Source organism: Seriola dumerili, unplaced genomic scaffold (genome assembly GCF_002260705.1).
Source record: "Seriola dumerili isolate Sdu_G_001 unplaced genomic scaffold, Sdu_1.0 BDQW01000025.1, whole genome shotgun sequence".
Taxonomy (NCBI): domain Eukaryota; kingdom Metazoa; phylum Chordata; class Actinopteri; order Carangiformes; family Carangidae; genus Seriola; species Seriola dumerili.
Window position 1 is genome coordinate 13,095,345 of NW_019174280.1, and position 22,433 is coordinate 13,117,777.

Here is a 22,433-nt window from a genome sequence, read left to right on the forward strand (position 1 = left end):
TCTGGACATCCTATTAGGACACATACTGAATCACAGGCTCAGCCCATAATAGACCTTTTTACTGCTGCACAGTTGATCAGTCGTGACTATTTGACTTACACATTCCCTTCAGTACCATGCTGTCATTTCAAGCCCTCAGCACATTGAGCATTCGTTCCCAAGAGCACAGAAACACTGACAGCCTTTTAATGTTTTCCCTCCACCCTCCTATTTAGCAGAGTCACCTGGCCTCAGACGCTCCTATCCAATACCGTGTCCATCTGGCTGTCACACAGAAATCAATACAAACTCCAAGCATAATCACACTATTGACACTCCAGTGCTTTTCCCACTTTCCTCTTATATACAAGACCCTCTGTACAGTGCCCTTACAAGACACAGGTGCATGAAGTGACAAATGAAACTGATCAACCATACTGACTTGAACACAGTAGATGGCAAGGAACAGAATAGTTATCAACTGCGTTTCAGTGCCTGAAGAGTCTTTGTAGAATGACTCAGCCTGATCAACAGGAACGGCTCCGAATATTCAGCCATAAAAAGCAAGATACAGTATTTACAATTTGACACACGTGCTGGGGCAAAATAGAGGAGTGCCTGTTCACTTAGGCTTTTAAAAAAGGACTGTATCAGTAGCTTTGCATGTTTTAGTCCCTTAATGAAGAACAACATTTGACATTACCGACAACCCATTTCAAAATCTATTCCACAAATCATCTTTCAATACCAGTGCACTATTAAAAAAAAAAAAAATTCAACATGCAGAGGCTCTGCCTAAAACAGGTCCATCATTCTGTCACAGGAAACCTTTAGTCACCTTGCATAAAAATGCAGCTGTGAATATGGGGCTGTTCTAAAATGTTTCCTTGCTGATGCATTTAGGGAAGCTCCAACTCTGACAGTCAGCTAAAGCAAAGTGTCAAACATGGCATTATGAAAAGAGTAATGTAAATTAAATTTAATGTCTCTCCAATCTTAGATGTCAGATTTTTGCCTGAATGTTTTTTTTGACCGTATGTCACAATTTGCATTTGTCTATTAGTTGAGATCACTTTAATCAAGAGAGAGACATGATTGATTGTTATCAGTGAATAGTTTAAAAGGCCTGCAGATTAAAAACCTTCCCGTATTTCAGAATCAAATTTGCGATTCCTTGTGTGTGTATAAATAGACATACACACACAGTTGTGATCACTTAAGTTCAGTATCAAATCTCTAAACTCTTTAAACGTTTATAATCTTAAATAGAGCTGCAACAATAAATCAATTAATTGATCAAATAATTCATGAACTATCCTTAATTGAGTAATTTTTCAACTAAAATGTCAAACTATTACAGGTTTCAGCTTCTGAAACATGATGATTTGCTGGTATTCTCTGTCATATATGACTTGAAATATATTTGGGTTTTGGACTGTTGGAAGAAGAAAACATCACCTTTCACAAGATATTCAAGACACCACTTTGGGCTCTTTCATAAACTAAATAATTAACTGAGAAAGTAATAGTCAGATGAACTGAAAAAGAAAATTGTTTTTTGCAGCCCCGATATTCACAGTCGACTAAAATGTCTGGATGGAATAACTACAATATTAAAACCTGCTTTGGAAAACAGTTGCCAACAATGTAAATTTAACACACATGCAAAGGAGACAACCACTCACACATTCTCTGACTCCCACGGTTTTGGCAATATAAAGTCTCCAGTCTCTCTAATTTGCAATATGGGATGTGGGAAGAAACTGGAGCCTTAAAAATCAAGAAAAAACACTGGGGGAAAAAAAAAAAAAAAAGAAAGAAACTGTATGAAAATGTACCACTGCTCATTACTGCACATTAATTTTATAAAGTTAATCTCTGTCACCAGAAAATGAGTTTTGTCAGTGAAGTATTTTTACACCCTGTCCTCCACATCAGCTCAAGGTTTCCACCAGGCTGGAGGGGCTAGATAAAATTAAAATACACGACTGTGGTATTTGGAATAAAACAGAGAGCCTCATTATACATTTCCTCTCCGCAGCGATGTTTCACCTCAGCGAGCATGGCCAATGAGATCGATCTGACTGGTGAACAACAGACGACGGTGGAGAGCGTATATATGTGTCATTTGTCAGATGTCGTTTCTGCTGAGTGTCTGAACATGATATTGGGAACAATTCTGCCACAAATAAAACGAATGACTCAGCAAACATGGATGACGACGACGACGAGAGCACGGGAGAGGAGAAGGTGAGAGAGGACAGAGGGTGAAGTCAACTGTGGCGAGGATTTCATCTGACTGATAAAAGGTCATGACCATCAGAGTGTGGAGGACGGTCTGAATTGTATAACATACGGATGAGACAAACAACTCAGGAAGAAGTTTTGTGGAAAAAAAAAAAAAAAAATCCCATCATGAAATAGGGACAAAAACATAATTACACAGTCGAGATGGAGGTAATAAATTATCAGAGTAATCGATCATTTGATGATGAGTTATATTTATTATTGATGAGATACTAAATTTAACATTCTTTCACATCATTTAGAAGCATGTAATATTTCCCAGTGCAGTGCTTAAGTCATCTTTCCCATGTCAAGAACCATGTAGTATCCCTTCTTCAACATTAAAAACACAATTTCTACTACATCAGGAGCTAAAAATATAAAGATTGATTTAATGCATAAAAAATGGCATGTTTGTTAGCTTGCAACTGTCGCTCTTTGCCGATGTCTTACACCCACAACGCACCAAAGAAATGTTGGTAGATCAGAGCCAGGTAACTACACACTCATTAATTCATCACAGACCTGTTTGCTGCAAATAAAAATGATAGATGATGAAATGTCGGTGATGTGACTGGTCTAGATTAACAGTGACTCAGCCGTTCATCATAACAGGTGTGATAGCGGAGACAGCTAGGTGAGGTGTAGGATCCGATAAACTGACATCGACCAACATTTTGTCAGGCAGAGCCACCTTCCCACAAAGAGCACGTTTCGCAAATTTTGCCAGGTCTATGTTGCTCGCAATGCTCACAGGCCCACATGTACGTTAAAAGTCACTGAAATCAATCCCTCTCTTCGTAAGAAGAGATTGACCAATAATGGCTTTAATGTACACATAGGCATGTAAGTAGTGCATTACAAAAGATGAAAAATGTAAACTTATCCTTTATTTTTACATCTCGCAGACTCTTGTTACATTATGTTTTAAATGAAAACATATTTACCATACAACTGAATTTTCAAGTATTTTTTTCCCCTTTGAGAATCACTGAATAAATAGAAGTTAGCAATGTGCACAAAAAAAAAAAAAACTGAAAATTAGTGTGTTTTCAACAAGTCATTCATTAAAAGAGGCACTTAAGGTTTTTGTCCTAATGAAATGCACCAAGAGGGACATGTCCTCTGACTACTTGGCTCCCTCTGCTGGAAATATTGCTCCACTGTGGCCACTTGGTTAATGGATGCTAGATGATGGCCTGTTAGAGCGCACTTTACTATGCATTTGGTCACTTTATCCAGACTTACAAAGAGTCTAATTCAGTAACTTTTAGTCAAAGCATTCACTGCAAAACTTACTCACAGTCAAAAAAGTAAAAAGATATTCAACAGTGCTCGTTAATGTGACCTTTAAAGTTAATTCATCATACTTCATTGAAAAGAGCTGTAAAACTGAAATTTATCATGTGTTGTGAGATGATCGCATAAAAGTCTAGTATTTTTAAGTTGCAGTGGGCCGCATGCTGTGTGTGTGTGTGTGTGTGTGTGTGTGTGTGTGTGTGTGTGTGTGTGTGTGTGTGTGTGTGTGTGTGAGACCTTTAAAACTCTCTACTGCTTGTCTTCCTTCTTGAGGACCCAGACCTCGTTCCTGCGGTTGGTCAGTTTGAAGGGGCTGTCGTAGCCAACTGTGTAGAACGGCTTGTCGACGTATGGGACGCCGTCCCTCTGTAGGCTCTCCAGAAGTTTCAGCAGCTCTTCACGCTTCATATTCTCATTGGAGAAACCACCGTATGTCCTGGAAGAAAAGGAAGAATAAAGTCTTCATTTTACCAATTCTCTTTGGAAATATACTTTTTTGTTTTGGTATCTGCAATCATTTGGAAGATTTGTAAAAAAATTTTAATAAAATAAAAAGAGGAAAAAGCACAATTATAATGAACTTACAAAAATAATAATAATAATAATAATAATAATAATAATAATGACAAGCAAACACTTTTACACATTATCATCTTGAATTAGCATTGAAACCTATAATCTGTTAATGATTTAATGATTTTAATGTTAAGGTTTTACTCTACCTGATATAAGCTGTGAACTCTTTCCTGTTCTCCACAAACACCTCCGGGTCACTAGGCTCCGGGGGACTGGCCTGATGCTCCTCTGGGATGTAGAAGGATACAGTGAAGTGAGATTCACATGCAGGGCCGGCTCCAGGGTCGACACGGCACGTCACGGGGGCCGTCATTTCCACTTTGACCTCTGAAGTAAAAATTGCATTTTTTTTTTTTTTTTTTTAATAAAAAAGGAAAGAAAAAAACAGCAGCACACACACAAATCTGACAGGCATTAAACAAACTAGCTATATACGATATTTATGCTGATTGGTCTTATGAGTAACCAGCTCATGTAAGATGTACACATATGAAACATTTCCTAGTTAAACCCTCCGTTGCCAGGTGACATCAAAACCTCAGCACATAATGACACATGAACAGATGGTTGACATATTAGCACAATGTGTGGCACATGTAGTGAATTAAACACCATGATTACAGATCTCACACTCCTAACACTGCAGACCTCACTAGTCAACAGCACAAACTGTATGTATTCTCATAAATAATGCTGCCGTAAACTGCTGAGTAAGACAAAGGCAGCGGTGCTGTTACAAACTGCTGAGCGAGCACTAAAGTGAACTTCCTCTTGCAATTATTCACCGGCTCCCTTGTCTTGAGCTGAAATTATCCATAACCTCATTCTGCACCTTCTGAACATTGTTTACTTGACTGATTGTGTTTAATCGAGTTTCATTTTCACTTGACACTTCACAACAACACAAACTAAAAGCATCACAAACAACAGAATGAAGAATATTACATTTCAGAGATAAAATTGTTCAAACTCACTGTTTTGATTGTTGCCCTGGATGTAACGGAAGAGCCTGCGGAAGCCAGTGTTCATGGCTGCATCCAGCTGCATCCCACTCAGAGAGGTGCTCACCCACTTGGTGGCATGGTAGGTGCGGATTTCATAGTCTTCTCCCTGGAAAACACAGACACACACACACTCAATATAGTTGCAAATCATTACTGGTTTTATTACATTATTTATTTCTGTTGATTTTTTTAATATTGATTAATCAATTAATAATTCAGTCTATAACATGCCAGAAAATAGTGAAAAATACCATCATTGCTCTGTACTCTCTGACCTGATCAGAAATTGTAACCACACTGACACTGGAAATGTTTGGAAACATTTTCATTTTCTCACGACCACATATGATTTTCTTTTGTTGCAGTCACATGTGAATTAAATGTTTCAGTACAAATATCTTGTTGCAACTGATGCACTGAGTCACTGTGATTAAAATTAATCACACAGTTTTTCTATTGAACTCTATTACTCCAAGACATGCATTCAACTGTGTTCTTTCTGGAAGATTTTCACATGCAAAAATATCTGAGGGGTCACAGTTCATCAGAACACAGCAGAAGTTATCTGGAAGAGTCATTACAAGAATTGATAACAAGGTTATCTGCAGAATTCAGATTTTTGAGCAACTTCCCACATGTTGTAAAATGCAGTTTGACAGTGCAACTCAGAGTCATTTCTCAAACACATTTTAAACTGAGTCACCGCAGATCACACATATATAGAAGACAGACATCAAAGAAGGACAACAACATGCTTAGGCAAAAGGTAAAATGTATGTTGATGTATTAGATGCCTTGATTTAGTTGGAGGCAGAGTATCAGAAGGAAGGAAGGTCATGTGTGGCCAGACAGGAGAGCTTTGCACAGGAATTTCTTGTTTATATATGTACACAATTTTGTTTCATCCAGACATTTGTCTTTACTGTACATTTCCACAACTAGTTTATATAAAAAGGGTGCTTACTGTGAATACTGGATATACCTACACATTGACAATAGTGAAGCTGGTGTTTTTCTCATTTATTTATTTATTTATAACCTCAGTTTTGAGAAGAGTAGAATCAACTTTGAGAAAGATGTCGATTATTTTTCTGATCTTAATTCACTACTCTTTTGTCCCATGATAGCGTGACAAACAGAAGGTTCAGAAGGCCAAAGGTTTAGTGTCATTTTCATTTTACAAGGTAACCTGGCAAAACATTTACCTTTTTCTCCTCTGCTGTGAATTTGGGATTCTGCAGTCCACTTGAGAAGAGAGCTTGTCCCACAGCTTTCAGCATGTCTGGTGAGCAGGTGTCAAAACTCCCTTTAACATCGACTGACGTTTTCCAACCACTGCAAAGTACCGTATGTACAATTATGTAATGTAAAACCCAACACAGGTGAATAACCTGCCATATCAAGTCAAATGACACTAGTGATGTATCCAAATGCATCTTATCTTATAAAAACAACCATGATTAGTCAATTAGTAATACTTAGCGAAGTAATTCCTCACCGTCTAACTTAAACACCTTTATTTGAACACATCTGACATCTTGCAAGTTGTAAACTTACAGAAATGAGACAGAAAGACATAATTACCTGAACATTAATCGCAGCTGTGACCGCGTGAAGCGCGCTTGTAATGTTTTCATAACGTCGCTTCCGGTTATATAAGGCTGTAATCTGATTGGCTGAGCGAGTTTGGGTTTCAAAATAAGAGCCCAATGTTGGATGCTGACGCCACTGGGTAAATGAAGAGAGGAAATTTCAAATGTGGCCTCAATTAAACTTAGTTTGGATGAATGTGAGATTCCCTACACTCCTGTAACAAAATGATGCAGGAAACAGAGATACATGATAGTAACTAAAGGATCAAAAAACACACAAAAAACAATGTCTGGACTGTTTGGAGGGAGTATTTTTAAGACAAAATATTGTAAAGATGATTGCAAATATCTGTAAAAGATTTAACCAGTCTCAGTAACAACAACAAGTTATTACACATTTAAAAAATGAACAGACAGTAATGAACAAACGAACAGTTCTGCATTTTGGGAAGGTTGAAACGCTCCCTGGCAGAGCTAACATATTCAGCAGCCGGTTAGCTTAGCATAAGGTCAAGACACCATGGCTATATGAACAGCTTGCCGAATCCATCAATGTTTAAATGAGATCGTATAAATCAATGACATAATCATCATGGCTGGATTACCAACTGGGCAAAGTGGGAAAATGGCCCAGAGATCTCCAGGGGCCCCAAAAGCCAGGTTCAGTGTCTGTCAGTTGCTGTTTGGTAATTTGATTATTTTAAAGATTCGTTTGGGAATTTGCACATCTGAAGTACAACACAAACTAAATCCTACATTATTATGTAAACTTGTGAACATATCTTCAGTATTTTACTTGAGCTCACATGGTGCATTTTCATAAATAAGGTAGTATTTTATCAAATCAGTGCAAACTGGCCAGCACAAAACCCGGGACAGGTAGTACTCCAATACAGTGGTTGGTTTCTAGATCTAAAGCTGCCGTTTATACTTTGCTGTGTCCACTGTAGCTGTCATGGTCATTACTCAGACAATAGCCTAAATCAAATTTCACCAGGCATTTGAGAGTATGTTCTGGGTTGAGCACCTCCCATTTATTTACTATATTATTATTTACATCAAAGGATTGATAGCGAACTTTACAAGAGAAAAATAACTCATTTGCAGCATTTAAGAAACACACAGTCCAGGCGATATTAGGCACAATCACAAAGAGGTGTCAAGGGAGAAACAACCTAAAAACTAAGACACCTTCCAGATTTTGAACACTCACTCCATGACAGATCAGGTATGAATGGGAGAAAGATGCTACATCTCTAAGTGATATGAAAGTCGAAATGATGCTGAGGATAATTTAGAGCACTATCAATGTGTTTGTTGTATTCAGGCATCAGCTACAGATCTGCAGGAGCAACAACAAGGAGCCTGTGTGTAAGACTTGGCGAACAGATGCTCGTCTCTACAGAGATGAAAAGACGAGCAGTTCTGTTTAAAGCAGATGCAGAGCAAGGCAAGGAAGTATGTGTATACAGATGTGGATGCAGTTACCCTACCTATCATTCTTAACGTGGTGTATGCAAACACACATAAGCATGGCATGGACAAGGAACCATAAAAACTAGATCTACGGGGACATGCAATTCAATGTAGAGACAATGGCAGCAGCTTTTTGTCTTCATATTGTCCTATGAGGTGAATCTTATTCATTAGAATTAATAGAGCCAAGGGCAGTGGAAAAGGCAGAAAGACAGAGTGGTTTGTCAAAGTGTCCGTTGCTTACGAGGAATCCAGATGACACTGCTACAAATAGCAGCAAACAAGACAAACAAGACTTTCAGCTCCAGAACTCAGTTACAACCTGATAACAATTTCTCTAAGCAACATAATAAGGAGGAACTAGAGGACCTTCGGAAATGGTCTAACAGTTTATCAATTGATATTAAGAGGACAATAAAAACAGGGATTCATAAACACATAATTTCAATCAGCTGTTAAGTGTTTTTGATAACCCTCCTTTAATTATCAAAATAAAATATTAAGTAATAAATTGCATTATAACATTTCTGTGGCTCTATGTCCTCCATGATTTAGTGCATTCTGTATTCAGGTTGTAGCTGGTGAAGCTCTGGGCTCGGAGAGAGTTTCAGGGCTGGTAGTTCTGGTGGATGAAGGACAAAACATCGTCTTTGGACAGTTTCTCAGGATCCACCCGGGTCTGAGAATCGTGAACTATGACCCCGTCCACCCAGGCCCAGAAGAGACGCTCAGAGTGGCAGACACTGAGGATGAAGACAAATTCATCACGGCTACCGAAAGATATTTCAACGTTGTGTTGTAAACTATTCTTCCACCACCACAACAATTTGATACAATAAGTGAATAACTGCAAATAATTAAACTCACTTAGTTTGAACATAAATAGAGAGGGCAGTACTTACTGAAAGGGAGCAGCAGAGTTTGTTGGCATTTCATAGGTGGATTCCTTGGTGATCTTATTATAGAAGAACTTCATCTTGGAGTTCTTACTGTATGCCATCGTCCATGGCTCTAAAAGGCGGAGAGGAAGGAGAGAGATATTTTTCAGTTATTAACAGCATAAAAACCACAAGTAAATGACTTTAGACAAGGTCACTCAAAGTAGAATTTAAGTGCCGATTTCTGACACCGAGCTGCAGCACAAGCAGGCTCAGACACACACACACACACATACTAACCATTGACAGTCTTAATGATGTAGAGGCCTGTGGGAAGGAAGTGTCGGTCATCTCTGCCGGTGTAAGACAGACGAGGGACTCCTCCTGAACTCTTTGTTACCTTCATCTCTAGTCTGGATGAGGAAAACCAGAAAATTACAAATTAAAATGTTTTTTTTTTTTTTGACATTTTGTTTTTCACAGGAGACAACAAATGTAACCTTGACCTTGAAAAATTTTGAAAAACCTCAACACTTAGGAAAAAAATATTATATGTAACTTAAAAGTTGAGTGATGAGAGACCTGTCTTTTCTCACCTGACAAAGATTTTCTCCATTTCCTCCAGCCTATACACCTCCTTCACTCTGTTTGGGAAAATACAGTGAAATAACGAGAAAATGTTTTATATACAGAGTTCTCATACTTCCCCACCAAAGAAAATAAAATCCCAGCACATAAATTACAAAGCTGCATTCAAAAGTAATGGTTGAATTGCTTTAAATTAATACCTGATAGGGTTCATGTCTGGTCTACTTGGTTTGGCTACCGCCTTCACAAACTTCTCAGCCATCTGGATCCTGGATATACAATGGTCATTATTTAGTAAAGTATAGAGGACTGCAACTCCAACTTGCATGTACAGAAATAGCTACGACGTGTAAGTAAACAGTGATTATAAAGGCTGACACTGGGTATATGGCATTAGTGTTTTGGTGAGTATGATTCAGATCAGACATGGTGCCATAAATGTTTGATCCAGAATCACCACTCTGTCCTACCGTTGGTTGAAATGCTGATCTCTTACATCAGTGCCGTTGATTATTAGTGCATCCATTACATGAACTGCGTTGATTCTACGCTGAGCTTTTCCCTATGGACCAAATACACACACATGTAAAACCAGATGTGTAAGCAGCAGATCCAAGTCATCTAAATTTAGCTCTAATTCTTTAAATCATGTTTTGGAGGGAAAAAAAACAATAATGACCACACACTCTTTGATAAATGAGCCCTGCTGTAGTTGAAATGGTCAAAGGCAATATATAACAAACAGCAAAGTTGTTTTATCAATAGTTTATCATTTAAGCTATAACAAAAATTGAGTAAGTCATAAAGAGTTTGATATACTAGCTCCCATATTGCATCAGCTTAGCCCTTAAACTCTCCGGTGTCTGACCTCGCCCTTCAGCTCTTGGACGATCTCCACACTTAGAAGTGTATCTCTTGGCAGCTCTAGCTTGAAATTTTCCAGTTTCCTCCAGCGCACAGGCATCTTCCCATCCCACGTGTATTTCTGAGACTTCTACACAAGTTAAGTGGAATTGGAGAGAAGAGATAAGATGAAAACAGGTTCAAACACAGGTTATCGTGCACAGAAACAGAAAAGTCTCTCTGGCAGTCACCACTATCCCTCTACATAGAGAATAAAGACATTGGGAGTGAATGGATCTACCTGTCCGCTCTTTGTTTTAATCTTCTCCAGGAGAAATGGAAACAATTTTGCACATAAAAAGCTTAACTAGCCCAGGTGTTCCATTACTGCTTGTAATAATATACTAATAGTAGCAGAGCAGAAGGACGCTATCAGACATCAAATGAAGAAAATCATGAAAAAAGACATTTTATTCTAAGAGGGTAAAGAAAGAGGATTTTGCAAGTTGTGTGAAAAGCATACTACTACTTCACCGTAGTAGGACAAAACACAAATTCAAGACCGACACTGTCTCTTACGACTCACCCCCAATGCTAGAAGAAAGATCTGCTCTCCACCTCCCACAATGCACCTGTGGTCCAGGATATGACGCAACTTCTCGAGTGTGGTGGAGTTGAGAGGCGTGAGCTTGCACTGTAACGACTCCACATCTGAATTCTGAGGTGTAACAGACACAAGGAGAGTTGGTGATGGAGAGCAGACGATGAGACAAATTCAAAATTTTCAAGAAGTCCACTTATGACAGTGTTTGTAATTATCAGACCTAATGATTATCATGCCCAAACAGGATTTTTCTCTTCATTATTTTTTCGCTTTTTAAGTCTATATGAAAAGGTCAAAGTGTAAATTGTGCAGTTGTATATGGTCTCAGATATGCAGATTACACAATTACCAAATTACCCTCCTCAAAAACACACAAAAAACTCATGCACATGTATCTGCATTGTATTTTGCCAGTACGTTTTCTTTAATCCCAGATTTATTAACTGACCTTGACCAGCTCGTAGAATTTTGACCTTGGGTCTGAGGAAGCAGGAGTCACCCTGGCCTTGTCTGGGACCTGGAAATAGACAAAAAAAAACTATTTATGGGTGGAATAACATAGAATGAAACTGCATTATTAAACAAAAACTCTATTATTTGTATTAGATCTGTAATAGTCCAGCTCCAGTGTAGTACAAATATCACAGTTTCTCATCTCACCCCCCAGAGCTTCAGGCACTCCTTCCTAATGTCGGCTTGTTTCGGCTCTGAAAGAGTCCTAGAGACATCAGCACAGTCACACAGTTAAACACCACATAAACACCATCACACACATTCAGATATTCTGGTGTAGAGGTTGATGGGTAGATGAGTAGAGATGAATGGGTGCAAGAACAATTACTCACGGTTCTACGACGAAGGCGTGGATTTTGGCCAAGGCCTTGATCTGGACTACACAGAGTCTACAGGGAGAACTAATTCAGTTTCTTTCAGTCATGCAGTATGGAATGAAAAATTACAGACTTTACTGGATATCATGCACCTCTACCTCTCATTGGAGTTGACCATAAACTGATAGAAATCGGTGTCTTCCTTGATGATGCTCAGCGGAACCACTTCTGTAACATCTCTATCTGTGTTCCTCAGCTGGTTCAGTTTCAGGTTGACTCTGAACATGTATTCCCTGACAGCATCTGAACCAGGCTTCAGACCACGGCACACTATGTACCTGAGGGGGCAATGAGTCAGAAGAGATTTACAGATGCAAGAATTTTCTGTACAAATTTTCTTTTCTTAATCTAAATCAAAAATTGGATCCAGAGAACAGAGACTGTCCTATTTCTTCTAATTGAGACGTTGCACAGTTGATTTATTTATAATTTTGAATATAGTTAGTATATGAAAAATATTTTCCTCATCCCGGAAGTGACATATCCAATCTCAGGAGCAAAATATCAAAGTTTCTTCCAACCACTCATGTGCTAGGACTCAATAAAAATTACAAATTACACTTTGAGGTTGGTACCAAACACATGCCATCCAGATAAAACTTCTGTATTGTGACAGTTTTTTAAATCTTTTTTCCTGTACAAGCACCACAAACTCCCCACTGAGGCAGAGTAAAACACTGGGTATAATGGAAAATATTTAGAGGCAATCTCCAGCACGAGATCTGATGATGTGTTGACAACCCAGAGTCAATGGGTTTTCCACTTCTTTATATTGCTGCCACTTTGGAATGGAAGTGACAGTGTTCATGGTCTATCGCCTGTTTTAGGTTTTAATTGGTTTTTAATTGGTTGAATATTTTTAACAGATATTCAGACATCAGTCTGATGAATGTGCCTGTTATCGAAAACTTGAAAGAGGTATTTGGGACAGCTCTGGTGAATTAATTTAAAGCTTCTGTCGCTACAAAGAAGAAATGATTTATATCAGAGAATATGCTAGTTATTTATGTTATGTTATAAAACTTGTTACCCACAAGCTCTTTTTTGTAGACTTTTTGCCAGTTGGTTTAGACAATGTGCAAAACTGCACTGTGTAGCTTCATTGTAGTATCAATACTCAGTTAAAATATAATAATAACCAACCTGCCCTGCATGAAACCAAATCCAGAGATCTTTTTGCACAAGTAGGTACACACAGACACAGACCCACCTCTCAGAGTTGGCAGGCCTGCTTGTGACAGGTTTGAAGAGAGAGATCCTGTCAAAGCAGAGGTAGACCAGGTAGACCAAACCCACACTGAAGGGAGTGAAGAGGTCAAAAGTCTTACAGACGAAATGGCCGCCTGAAGAAGACAAAGAGCATCAGCATGATTAATCTGGACCCTGATATGCAGTACATGTGCACAAGAGTACATAACATGAATGTGACAAAGGCATATTGAGACTGAACATGATGTCCCACTTTTTTTAAGGAAATTTAGAAACATCAGCAGCTGTCCAGAGAGATAAGAACCACTCACAGACAGCTATGCAGACTGACTATATGACTTCATGCACACACACACCTGTCCTGAGTGTAGAGATGGCAGTGAGGAACTGACAGAGCAGCAGCTGTTTGCTCAGGATCTCCTGGATGTTTTCCTGGCCTTCCACAGAGAAACCCTACCAGAGACAGAGACAGTCATTAAGCCAAAACTTATTTAATCACTAAACAGAAAGGTCAAAGCTCAAAGCTCAAAGCTCAAGCTCGTTGTAACTTTAGCTGTGAACTCATCCTCTGTTTGATATGTAAAATTTAGATTTTGATAGATTTTTTCGCAGTGGCTACCCTGGCGCAAAGAAATGAATATGTGGAATAGTCACCCCATCTGCCATGAGGAAGTGCAGCCCTCTTCTCTCTGTACTCTCCAGGACAAAGTTTCGAAAGGCAGTCATGTTTTCTGGTCGAGTGATGTCGCCATCTCCATCCACCCCTCCCTCACCTGGGACACAAAGAGGTCAAGCTTTCACTGAATCATTCATCAGACATCTCCTGAGTGTGATGTGCAGCTTTTGTTACCGTACCATAATATGGCTCAAACAGCTCACTCGGCGCTGCATAGAAATCTTCCAGCTTGAAGTCACAGGGTCCTTTCAGTGTCATGCCAAAGCCCTTCGCATGCCAACGTCTCTTCCACAGTATGTACTCTGAAAAGCCTCCAGGCCCAGCACAGACATCACCAAAGTACAGAAGCTCACCCTCACGGTCCTTTGTCAGAGGTTTCTACATAATGAGAGTGAGCAAAGACATCAGCTCATCATCTGTTTAAATGCGCCTGTGTGTCCAGATCCAACAAAAGTTCAGCGACCACATATCAGCAGTTACTGTGACCCTCTCACCCCTTGTGAATCCTTTGGGTTGGTGAACATATAGTCGAAGCAGTGGTCGATGTTCGCCATTTTCATAGCTGCTCTAAATACAGAAGACATATAAAACAATTTGTCATCATATTTAAAGGACTGGCACTCCACAGAGTACTCATTAGAAATTTAAGTAAACTGCTGCAAGCTTATTTATCTGGAGTACTAGGAATGTGAATTAAGTTCCCAAAGTTCTTGGTATCTGTGTGGCCCATTTTTCGAAAGGCAGGAATTAATCATATAGTGTATTAATTAAATTTGCTCTCTAACACACAGATTTGATATCATTCACAAATAACATAAATCATCAACACACACACAGCAACGTTTGATTTCATCATTCAAAAGCAGCCTCTAACCTATAAAAGGCTGAAGCCCTGACTCTCTGTAACCAATTTTTCAATACGCGCAAAAGTAATCAAATTGAATAAAACAAAAGAGAAAATGACTTATGAAATATTATTTCACATTGTTAATTTGTCACATTTGTAGTAACTATCTAAAGACTGACCTGTTGAGGAAGATACCTCCTCTGATTGTCTCATAAGGGTTGGAGCGTGTCCGAGCTCGCCTCATCTCCTCGCCCTCCAGGTCATCAAACACTGACTGAACATCAGACAGACACTGTGGTTACACAACTCAGGAATATTCCAAAGTACTGTATTATGATTTGGGTCCATTAAGAATAGAATGTAATTCACCGAGCTTCACATACATAAAAATTCTATGTTACTACCAATCACCATTAGACTATAGACCTAAATGCACAGGTGAGTACAGCACACATGTAAGATTTAAAGTAATTTTTAATGATGCAATCAGAAACCAATCTTAATGTCTATATCAACTGCTGGGGTGTCTCAATATAGATTCTGTTATTCTATATTTAACTGTAAAATTTAAAGAAAAAATTTATTCAAATTAAACATAAGTGAACAGTAGGTGTTTTACATTATAACTCACCTTGCACCTTAGAAGGGTGTGCAGAAGAGCTTCAGTGCAAAACTCTGTCTCATCTTCAATCTTGAGTTTTCTCTGTAAGCAGTTCAAAACAATACTTTGTTGTATGTGCATGTATCATGCAAAAGAGTAAGCAGGAATGAACCTTTTGTAATAATCAGGTATATGTCTAAGTGAGTGTCCCTGTGTTTTTATTTACATCTCCCAGAGTCATCCAGTCCCTCAGCTCATCTGCATCTGGGGTCTCTGTGGTGCATTCTGGGAACCAGTCTACCTTCTCTACAGCACTGGGCTGGTCAGTCAGACAGGAGAAGAGACAGAGGAGAGACAAACAAAGATCATTTCAACAGGTACAACTGACGCTTGATTCCAGAATGGTATTTCAAACCTAAAATCATGACACTAACTCAAGACACTTCAGCAAAAGATGACACAGTTATTATTTACTGATGTGTACCTCTGGTTCATCACGCCAGTCGACATTGAGCTCCCCTTGGAAGCCCTGCAGTGTGAGGCCGAGACCCCTTCTACCTCGCTGTGTAGAGGCCTCCACAATCTCCTTGCGTCCCTGTCCAAACTTCCCCAGACCCTCGCCCTCACGGAAACCCATCTTGGCCTAGAGGTGTAAGAGGTAACCGACAAGGGAGTTAGGAAAAAACAGTGGAAAACTTTGTGTTAGTTATGAATACTTTGCTAAATAACCATTTTCAAAACCTATCAAATACAATAACAGACTCTGAAAGAGTTAATTGTGAAACATATTGTGTTAGTGAGGTTTTCAATACATTACCATGAGTTTTTGTGACACACTGTTGTACATAGAGAATTTTGAGGCGGCCTGTGTGGGGGTATCTGCATCTGCAGCATCAAAGGATGACATGGAGGACATGGAGAACCCAGGTCTCTGTTGCTCCTGGTCACTGAGGGAGTCATTTTGGCTCGAGTCTGGACAGCAGAAAACCACACACACACACAAACAGACAGGTACAAACCATTCACTTATAAAAAAAAAAGAACAGACGGATAAACCAAAATATACAAACAAACCAATCTCAACAAAAACAGTGATTAATACCTGATTTAACAGCCTTGATCACAAGGACAATCATAACCATCGAATCACTCAGCATTACAATCTTGTACTGAACTTAGTTCTCAATTAGATGAAATCAAAACCTTGGTGATTCCTCTGGGATTCAACAGTACTTGGAAAAGAACCTCAGTGGAGGACAAACTAAATTATTCTTTAAAGTAGCAAAATATATCTCCATTGACTGACTTGAAAATCAAGTAATCTAAAGTGACCCTAATCACAGTATGGAGTAGCTTATAATCTTTTAACAATCAATTCTTCTGTAAGACATTGTTTAGAAGGGACAAATTAATTTATCTACCTTGTCTGGATAGTTCTGACTCGTCATCTGAGCTGCTATCATCACGACGCCTCTTTGTCCCCTGCAGGGCTGTTGCTTCAGCTCTCCTCTTCATTTTGGCTGAAATAGAGCAGAGAGGACAATAAGAATAAGATACTCTGTCTGATGGATGAGGTGCAATAGCACACAGAGGATGTAAAAGAACACCAAGGACTGTGACAGAAATACCCCACCATGTGTTAAGATAATTTTGAATAAATTGAAATAGAAAAGAGCAGATTCGTGTGTAATGACGATGCATGTATGAGAGGAAGCCAAAAGCATTGTGACATATAGTGCTAAAACCTAAACAATTAATCAATTAATTGATGTGTGGACTGAAAATCTAAATTTAGAAAGCAAGCTGCATGCATACTGCGCATGATATTCATAAAGTCAAAATGCAAAACATTTGCTGGATTCAAACGAGAAATGTTGCTTATGTTGCCTCATTTTCTTAAAGCATTAATGCTTTTAAACTGTTTTAACACATCAGTTGAGGCTTACATTTTAATTAGCATTTGACCTTCCAAAATAAGCAATTTAAAGAGACAATAAATGAGAGAGACACCCAATGTTAGTTGTTGATCTAATGGAAGGCATACTAACTTTACAATTTTTCATACAGATTAATGCTCAATATGTAACTAACATGTATGAAGACAAGAAAATCAAGATCAGAGAGGACAGAACTGGTAAAAGTGATAATCATCCTATTAACAGTGAACACCACAGCAGTGGACAATGCCACCAATAGTCTGCTCGTAAACGATTGGTTTACACTGAGCAAAGTAAACAAAAGGTAGCTTATTTGCGTTTTCTTTGGTGTTTTGGGGTGTTCAAAACAATATTTAAGAAATTGTCAGGTAAACACCATGCAAAATATGTATGTCTGGGTGTGAGAATTTTATTTTCTGTCATGATATCAGGTGTAGGGCAAAGCAGCACAGCCATGGAAAACTGATATTATCAACAAGTCTTCACGTAAACGCACATATAAACACCTCACTTGGTCATCCCCAGCCCCAGCGCCTTTCATGTACTAGCATTACATTTATGAGAAGCGTAAACTACAGCTGGTCAGCAAAACATGGTTTTTAACAAGCAGTGTCTTGTTCCTCCACGTTGCCACAACTTGACGATAGAAAACGTCACAATATCGCAATCTGACAAACTTGCTGCAAATATGAACCGTTACCTCTTGGTTTTGTTGTAGCTAGCAGCGGTCAGCTATCAAAGTTAGGTAAAGTCGGCCCATGCCAATCTGCAAAATATGTTTTTGTAGTGAAACACGGGTAAAGTAAACAGACTTGGCTGGTCAGAGTCAGTGTGGGAGTTTTCTGTGAAACGAAACTGCGCAGCTGTAACAGCCTTAGCTGTTAGCTTGCTATGTTAGCCAGCTAGTTTTTACCAGCTCAGACGGACAACTTCACTCTTCTGTGATGAGACAGCATCGACAGAGCGTTAATTCCACATATATGTCGAAATTTACTTCTTTGACTTTTATTTACTAGGAAACTTTGGTTATAAATAGACTGTTTTCGAAGTTTACATTAGCCCGCGTTCTGTTTTTAGAGCTTTCTGGGGTCCTTCTTCATCTGATAACACGCAGTAATGACGCGTGTGACGTAACGACTGTCTAGAGAAGTGCCTGTGTTTTATCCCCGTTTTACTTTATTTTATTAATTTACTGAACATATTTTCGTATCCCGACTTGGGTTACGGCTTGGGTTATAAACCGATGCAATGCCTTTGTGTTATCGATGAAATAAGGTAAAAAATGTTTCAAAGATAGCAGGACTTATCATTCATCCAGATAATTTGACTGTCTTGCAAAAGTGACTTTGGAAATACAAAATAATTGTGTTCTTTAACAGTAACAACACAAGATCTCCCTTCCATTGAGTAATTTTAAACAGCATTATCTTGTTACACAGAAAGTTTATGATAAAATCTTAATGCCACATGCAGAATTTTCTGCTCTGACTCCCAACCAGTGTCATTAAAACAATAAACAACTCTACTAAAAATAAAACAAACCTGTCATTACAGCTAAAGAAATGCCTTGATAAGTACAACTCAAACCAATGTGAACACAGTAACTTGACTTGTGACTGTAGATAGCTTGAAGTCCTTGTTTTTGATGGGACATTCAAGAAACGTGTTTTCTTGTGCCTAAGAATAACATAAGCTGAGACTAATTTACATAAAACTTTAATTGCATTGTTTTTTGAGTGATTAAGTGATTAGATTTTCCTCAAAGCAGTCTTGCATGTCTGTTAGGTTGGGCTAATCCGTTCTTGGCATTTGAGTTAAGAGATCCTGACCTGTCTGTCAAAACAATTATTAGGCTGTTTCCAGTGGTACTTTACAATGATTTAGGAGGTCTCTCTGCTCTCCTGTGAGAAAGACACTTAGGAACATGTCAGCATAACCGTTGTGGCTCCAACCTGTTTGTACGTTGAGTGAAAATATTTTTTTCTCCTACAGCTTAATGTATTATTTGCTTGGTGTATTTTCAAAATGTGAGCGCTGAGCAAGGTACAGTGGATACCGTACAGCTAATAAGTTTCCATTAAATGTTCTTCCTATTGTAATACATCTTGAAACCTGTCACTGCATCGCATGCCTTCATTGATGAGTCTGTGAAATCCTTCTTAGAAGAAACAGTGTCAATTCCGTGTTTTCGTGACACCAGGGAGATAAGCAGGGGAAGCAGATGAACTCCACTTCCTGACAGTTATTGTTAGATGGATTTCAGAATATTATACAAAATAATTGTAATCTGTATTAGAAACCAGGCTTTACATCAAAAGGATGCTGGAGATGGCTTCAAAGACACATCTTTATTTTGCCTTTATACAGATTGTGTAACACAAATTGTGTCAATAAAGCATACATCTTCGTTTGGCTTCACCCCCTCAGGAAGTAACTGAGTTATTTCGCTTCATTATCTTAAATCATTGTATACTGTAAATATTTATAATTATATATTAAGTTATATTTTTGTGCAATTAGCTGTGTAATTAGCTTTTTAATTGAATGTCTTGTTGCTTCTTGATGCATCTTCTACAATGGGCATTTTTGAAAAAGGGATGAATATATGATGGTCATCTGGTTATACAGAAAATGAATTAATAAATAACAACAAAACATCAATGTCTGGTAAGTTGAAGGCTTCAAACTTTCCATAGATATGAATATGACTGAGTATGTCTATATGTCCTCCCACAATCAGTGATAAGAGTGGCGGCCAGTCAAGGATGTTTCCTTGCTCTTTATGCAGTGCGTGCTTGGAAAGGCTGCAACCTTCCCGCCATGGCCCTGAGGAGGAATAAGTTAAGTTTAGAACCGATATGAACTGATTATGGCTGAGATACTGTAAAAATTTGGCTGTATTAGGATTTATGATTTTCTTCCATTTGACTATAGGCGCCTGTGCAAGACTCTTGTGTACCACTGTTGCAATACGATTTGCCTTTTAATTGTACCTGACTGTTAAACTGTGACCCCTGTAGACGTCATTACAGCGTTGCTTTGTCATCCGTTGATGGGGTTTCTTCCCTTGGTGGCCAATGGACTTGGAACATCTCTCACAGGTGTATTAATCCACCACAGCTCCAGTGGCTCTGCTAATCCCCCACTGACACAAATGCTACACACGAAGACACACATAAACACAGTACAACACCATGTGACCAGCTTATGCGATGAAGCCAAGGCTTTATATACTACCTATAGGGACTGAACTCCCACAAGGGAGATCATCACAGTGCAGGTGTGTGTGGTGTGGGTTTATCTGAGTGAGGGAGTGAGGAGAGTGACTTCGGACACAAGGGAGAGCTGCTGCTGCTGCTGCTGCTGCCACACTCGGCCTGGTGGAGAGGACCAAGGCCAAAGAGACCCAACGGGCGAGGGAGCAAAGGGATTCCCAGTGATAAAGTTGCCTAGCAGAAAGCCCCAGCGCTGGTTGCGGAGAGGGTTTTTGTGGTCTCAGCTGTGAAGCACTGGAGAGAACAACAACAATGTTTTTTCGCATCCCTCGGCTGACCCCTGGATATATTAGATACCTCCAGGTGCGTAAGATGCTCTAGGGCGATTTTCTTCTTTAGATAGATTAATGATTAGTCTTGGACATCAAGGGACATCTGCAGTGGCGCAACAGTTGAGTAAATTCCATTAGAGCCTCTAATAACAAACAACTGTTCAGGCCCTGCACGTATCCCTGTGCTTCAGTTGTTGTTGCATTACAACTAACAGAACATGAATGTGTAGATTTTCAACATAACAAGCTCAAGATTTCTCTTGATGCCGCTTTTGGTATGAAATTAATAGATGCGGGTTTGAGTTAAACCGTCATATGCACACCTGAAGAGAAGGTCAACATGGTACACGTACAATTGCCCATTTGTGTTTGTGTCATGGCGGGATTTAGAATAGAAGATTATAGCAGCTTGTCTTTGAATGGATTTGAATCAGAGATGTCTTAGCTCCCCAGGGTCAGGTAAATGCGCTCTAATTGGATCTCCAGAGGGGTAGCATGAGATCCATGTTCCCAATCACCCTGGGTGGGTATTTTTGAGACCTGCAGCTGGATTTAGAAACGAACAGTATGGCGTGTGTTTGTTTTGAAACTGGATGGTGTTAAACCTCATTATCTGTGTCTCCGCTCATCAGAGTTCATGTTAGATAATTCAAAATAGGTCAGGATTACACAAATGACTGTTATGGCATATCTGTAAACAAACTTCAAAGTATAATATCATCTTTGCACTTTTATAACCAAGAATATAACATTGTCCTTGTCCTGTGAGGACCATGCATCCCCAATATGTTGTGAACATCTATTCACTAGCTAAGAAAAACAGTCTTGTTTTCAACTGTGTGACAATGAATTCTTCAGATAGTCTGATGGGGTTTAAATGATTTATCCATAGAAGAAGGAGAATTCTGTTTTTACTATCTGACTTAGGCTTAGTGGATGTGCACATGACAACGCTAAGTGATTCAAAGGATGATTTTCTCAATCCATAAATGAATTGGATAATATAATATAATATAAATTGATGGTATAAGTATTGAAATTTGGGCAGTGATGGTGACCTCTGCTCTCTCTTTCAGACTCAGGCAGCCCAGACTGTGCTGCAGAGCCGGGAGGGACCTGCAATGCCGCGTATGGCCATCCTGATGGGTCTCATGGGGATCGGCATGTCCGGCTACAGCTCCCGCCAACTCACACTGCACTACAAGCCGGCGAGTCACCTGCTTAGATGAGATGGATTGAAGATGGGAAACACACACACACACACACACACACACACACACACACACACACACACACACATAGACACATACACACACATGCACACGCGCACACACATGCACACGCGCACACAAACACATATTAGTAATTAGTGAGGTTCAGAGGTGCTGGTAGTTATCCTTTGCCAGGCCCGGCTAGATTTTTAGTTTTTCCTTGTTTCTTTTTGCTAAGCTAAAGTAACTGGCTGCTTCCTGTGAGTTAGCTATATATTATTTCTCAAAATGTCGAACTATTCCTTTAATAGCAACATGAAGAGACCAGTAAAATCGAGGGAAACAATCTTACCAGGTTCAAAGTTTCCGTTTTGTTTTTCTCTGTGCATC

General features: G+C 39.1%; 2 protein-coding genes across 5 annotated transcripts; both read right to left on the reverse strand.

The window, feature by feature from the left end:
• Positions 1–2,469: 2,469 nt before the first annotated feature.
• LOC111235489 (heme-binding protein 2-like) lies at positions 2,470–6,962 on the reverse strand. Of its 2 annotated transcripts, none has more exons than XM_022763949.1 (5): positions 6,729–6,962; positions 6,350–6,426; positions 5,115–5,250; positions 4,287–4,467; positions 2,470–4,000 (listed from the first exon to the last, which is right to left on the reverse strand). In XM_022763949.1, the coding sequence occupies exons 2-5, from the start codon at positions 6,422–6,424 to the stop codon at positions 3,814–3,816; spliced, it is 579 nt and encodes a 192-aa protein (XP_022619670.1). In that variant the 5' UTR covers positions 6,425–6,426; positions 6,729–6,962; the 3' UTR covers positions 2,470–3,813. The 2 variants fall into 2 exon arrangements, with proteins under 2 accessions (XP_022619670.1, XP_022619662.1); XM_022763941.1 differs by having other exon boundaries at positions 6,350–6,479.
• A 72-nt stretch (positions 6,963–7,034) lies between these two features.
• cmtr1 (cap methyltransferase 1) lies at positions 7,035–18,374 on the reverse strand. Of its 3 annotated transcripts, XM_022763969.1 has the most exons (25): positions 18,199–18,374; positions 17,986–18,051; positions 16,770–16,868; positions 16,166–16,320; positions 15,833–15,991; positions 15,575–15,667; positions 15,379–15,450; positions 14,927–15,021; positions 14,395–14,467; positions 14,080–14,278; positions 13,879–13,997; positions 13,581–13,677; positions 13,226–13,358; positions 12,114–12,293; positions 11,971–12,027; positions 11,786–11,843; positions 11,574–11,642; positions 11,108–11,239; positions 10,547–10,672; positions 10,149–10,240; positions 9,879–9,947; positions 9,687–9,734; positions 9,391–9,503; positions 9,115–9,223; positions 7,035–8,955 (listed from the first exon to the last, which is right to left on the reverse strand). In XM_022763969.1, the coding sequence occupies exons 3-25, from the start codon at positions 16,861–16,863 to the stop codon at positions 8,820–8,822; spliced, it is 2,478 nt and encodes an 825-aa protein (XP_022619690.1). In that variant the 5' UTR covers positions 16,864–16,868; positions 17,986–18,051; positions 18,199–18,374; the 3' UTR covers positions 7,035–8,819. The 3 variants fall into 3 exon arrangements, with proteins under 3 accessions (XP_022619690.1, XP_022619697.1, XP_022619682.1); XM_022763976.1 differs by lacking the exon at positions 17,986–18,051; XM_022763961.1 differs by lacking the exon at positions 18,199–18,374 and having other exon boundaries at positions 17,986–18,181.
• Positions 18,375–22,433: the final 4,059 nt, after the last annotated feature.

Bases quoted from the DNA above. Each gene is read 5' to 3' on its own strand.
- cmtr1 (XM_022763976.1), bottom strand. From the start codon at position 16,863: ATGAAGAGGAGAGCTGAAGCAACAGCCCTGCAGGGGACAAAGAGGCGT. The intron at 13,998-14,079 runs GTACGGTAACAA...TTTGTGTCCCAG, and splicing joins GCTGTTTGAGCCATATTATG to GTGAGGGAGGGGTGGATGGA. The intron at 13,678-13,878 runs GTGACTATTCCA...TGTCTCTGGTAG, and splicing joins ACTTCCTCATGGCAGATGGG to GGTTTCTCTGTGGAAGGCCA.
- LOC111235489 (XM_022763941.1), bottom strand. From the start codon at position 6,781: ATGAAAACATTACAAGCGCGCTTCACGCGGTCACAGCTGCGATTAATG. The intron at 6,480-6,728 runs GTAATTATGTCT...GGTACTTTGCAG, and splicing joins CAGCTGCGATTAATGTTCAG to TGGTTGGAAAACGTCAGTCG. The intron at 4,001-4,286 runs GTAGAGTAAAAC...CTTTTCTTCCAG, and splicing joins GAGTTCACAGCTTATATCAG to GACATACGGTGGTTTCTCCA.